A 3,581-nucleotide genomic window follows, 5' to 3' on the forward strand; every position below is an offset into this window, starting at 1 on the left:
AAATCAGAAATTCAAAAAAATCTAATAATTGTTAATATGGTTTAGAACAACCACTTTTCCCGTAAAACTAAAGTAAAAACTAAAAAAGTGCTTCAAAACGTGATCAAAATTTTTTGCAGGCTTATTGAAAAATTTTTTCCGCCTTCTTTTGTCGCTCATTCTCAAAAATGCAGCACGAACTGAAAATTACTCTCTGCTCTTCAAGTCCTTCAGTGGATTGACCTGAAATCCTGTTTTAAATACACTCCAAAAACTATCGACAAATAAGACGCTCCATCAACACTTCTCATCGAGTCGTAAAAAAAGGGTGCGCGCCAATACATTTCAAGTTCTTTGAATTGTAAACAAGGAGTGCCTAAATAATAGCCGTTGAAAAGCTAACGACAGCTGTTAAAAACCATAAAAACCAAAAATTGCTAAGTTGTTATCGATAAATGAATCAATATATCTCAATGGCTTTTTTAGAGTCAGGTAACCTTGATTGAAACAGGAACTCTGCAAGTTTTAAAATGCAACAATATCTGGCAAATCACTAAGAAAATTCTTGCACTGTAGAGATCTGGCATCTTATCAGATTTATATTCACTATTCAAGGCATTATAGGGCGCATGAATAGATGAAGATTTAATTCGTGCCTTCAGTAGAACTTCAACTGATTTAAGTTTTCAAAAAGTTTTTGATTTTCTGTCTTAACAAAGTTTTTACAAAAAATTAATCAGATTCTAAAACTAATGTACAGTAAACTAACATTTTTTAGTTTGTCCCACTGTTGATCTACCTATATGCAGGTTGTTTTGGCTCTAATGATTCACATTGTAAATTTTGCATTTTCAAAACACCTACCAAGACAATCAAACAATGGACCACTGCAAATCAACAACACTCTAGAGAGAGTGTGTTCATTAGGAAAAATTCATGTCCAATTTTTTTTAGCAGTACTGATTTCTTGTTGAACAGAACAAATTGATTCAGTAATTAGCTTCAGCAGTTGAATAATTGCTCTTTTGAAAACAAAATTAGATTGAATAATATGCCAGCTAATCCGAAGCAGCGCTTGTAGAACAAAGCAGTAGAACTGATTTTGAACTCGAAACAGCATGGTAAATGTTGAAAATTTTCGATGTCCAGAAAATGCTTTTTTATTATACGTCGATAGCCAACTACATCTAATTGCCAATTGGAAAAGTTATAAGGTGGACAACTCGTCTTTTGGTAAAGGTAGCAAAAATAATAGCGGCTGTTTGACTTTTTTTGTTCGCAGTGCTAGAATTCGCAACAAAACTAATTTACTTCTTTAATTCTCTTCTGTTTGCCTAATTTTGAAGACATAAATATTCCAGACCAATAAAATATATTTGATTTTCGTTCGCTGGTTATTATAAAAAATACCACAACAAATGAAACAACTCGTAAAGACGGGTTTTGAAACCAAAAAAAGACAAAGAAAAATGAAAAATCGTTTTTTTGCGAATTCCAGCGTTGTGAAGGAACAAGCAAGCCACCATCTAAGAAAATTTAATTAAAATCAGCACAATGCCAATGGTCAAACCCAATCAAACATCAAATTTTAAGTTTTTCCTATTTTTACGTAACTTAAGCACTCTCATAGAAATCAAATCATCATTTTGTTAAGATTAACAAATAAAAGTGAAGAAGTTGAATTTTTTGGTCATGTTTTTCGTTTTATTCAAAGTGTTAATAAAAAAATTTCTTGACCCACACAAAGCCCGAGAAGTATCCAGCTCAAATGTTGAAATCTTTGACCAGACCTCGACTATTGTTTTTGCAATATAACTTTTCCAAAACTGTCAAACCTTTTTGTTAAAAAGAAAATATTCAACTTTTAAAAATAGCTCCACAGATAACGAAATCAGTTTTTTCAGTTAAAAAAAATTGAGAAAAATTAAAATTATACTGAAAGCAGCATTGCGCTATTGAATTAGGAATTCAAATCGTAGAAAAAAAATTTGACGAAGATGGCTATTGTCTGAAAGCAACCTTAAAATTTATTGTTCTTCCATAATTGTCTCTTTTGCGTCATTGGCAATCAAACGTATCGACACCAAAAATAGATCTGGTGATTAAATAAATCAAAATCTGGCAAAAAGTTGGAAACAATATTGAAAGAGAACACATACTACTTCCTGTTTTCATAAATTATCTAATTAGACATACATTTTAGAAAAGAGGAACACGTTTTAATTTGTTATTTAATACAAATTCTTTTGTTTTTTTTCTAATTATAGTAAATTGCCCTATTATAGAAAAAAAAGTATCTTAACTCGACTAAATTGCGAATTAACGCTTGAATAATTTTCTAAGATAACACTTACTCGACTCTCGCGCTTCAAGACATTTTTGGTCTCAAGCTTCAAACTTGGTTTACTTTTGGTTTTCTTTGTTTTTCTTTGTTGCCAAATTTGAGCCTGGAAATTGTTTGCTTAAAATTTCTGTGCTATTTTTTCCCAAGCTCTTTGTGTGTCTTATAAATGTAACTGTTTAGCTTAGTTTGGCCCACAATTATTTTGTGCGTAAAGAACATTGCTATTTTTCCATTAGATTTGCAGCAAGTTGCCTATTCGAGTCGTAAGAATCAAATAATTATCTGATAAAAGGCGCAGCCAAAATAACCCCAAGAAATAGCAACAAGGTTGTTTTATTCAAATGGTACGTTCAAAAAAAGACCGATTATGGTCATTAAATGGTCGTAGAAAAATTGGCGCGATTTGTTTCGAGTTTGTCCCTGAATTGATAAGGTTCTAAATTCGTTTTGTCAGCATTCGATATTTTGTTATTTTTTCATTCATGTCAATTTTCTCAATTGTGTTGAAAAAAATCAGAAGCTGTACCCAATTGAATTATCAGAACTCGATACTGAATTTTGAGAGTTGGACTTATGAAAGGATTTATCTAATTCAAAGTTAAAAGGCTCAAGTGTCTTGGTTTAACCCTGTTAGAACCCCCCCCCCCCCCCCCCCCGGGAAAGTACTCAACACGGAATTTTTCGAGCATTCTCTAGATTGAATTTTTGGGGGTTGTCAATTAAAAGTCGAAAGTTCTCTCAAATATGGTGAGTACAGGCAATAATTTTGGCACCTGAAGAGAGAATTTTTTGAGTTGATTCATAAGTCCAAGCCCTCAAACTTGGACCGATTCATTATTGCACAAATATAGCTTATATTTTCCAATTTACTTCAGGTTATCAAGCAGGCCTCAGACAGGAGTTCAAATCTACAATAATGTGATTTATAGATGCATCTTTGAGAAATGACTTTCTTAGAGTCTCATTTAAGAATTCTTCATAGAAGTGAACTGGAAATCTTAAGAGTCATTTCTACGCTTCGATAAATGCGGCCTGGATCCTGAGAGGAGCCATTGTGTTCCTGCGTCTTCGTCTCTTGCCCGGACCCTGGGATGACCCGTAGAATGAGCTCATCTGGTTTCGCATGTTTTGGTTCCTCAGCGTCTGGGACATTGCAGTGTTCATAACACACACTCCTAGCTGACAATTGGATCTCTTCAGAAAGGGATAAGGGTTGATTTTGTTGGTCGAATATGCCGACAATCTGAAAACACAATCT

General features: G+C 33.3%; 1 protein-coding gene across 2 annotated transcripts in view; it reads right to left on the reverse strand.

Annotated features, from left to right (window-relative positions):
* Nucleotides 1–3,021: 3,021 nt before the first annotated feature.
* LOC142342455 (uncharacterized) overlaps nucleotides 3,022–3,581 on the reverse strand; it is a 20,196-nt gene continuing 19,636 nt past the window's right edge. For both annotated transcript variants that reach the window (XM_075393792.1, XM_075393791.1), the window contains one exon: nucleotides 3,022–3,566. In XM_075393792.1, coding sequence (XP_075249907.1) covers nucleotides 3,335–3,566 — 232 coding nt within the window. In that variant the 3' untranslated portion in view covers nucleotides 3,022–3,334. The remainder of the gene's footprint in view (nucleotides 3,567–3,581) is intronic.

The sequence above is a fragment of the Convolutriloba macropyga genome, chromosome 7, assembly GCF_964194025.1.
Source record: "Convolutriloba macropyga chromosome 7, txConMacr16.3, whole genome shotgun sequence".
Classification (NCBI taxonomy): Eukaryota; Metazoa; Xenacoelomorpha; order Acoela; family Convolutidae; genus Convolutriloba; species Convolutriloba macropyga.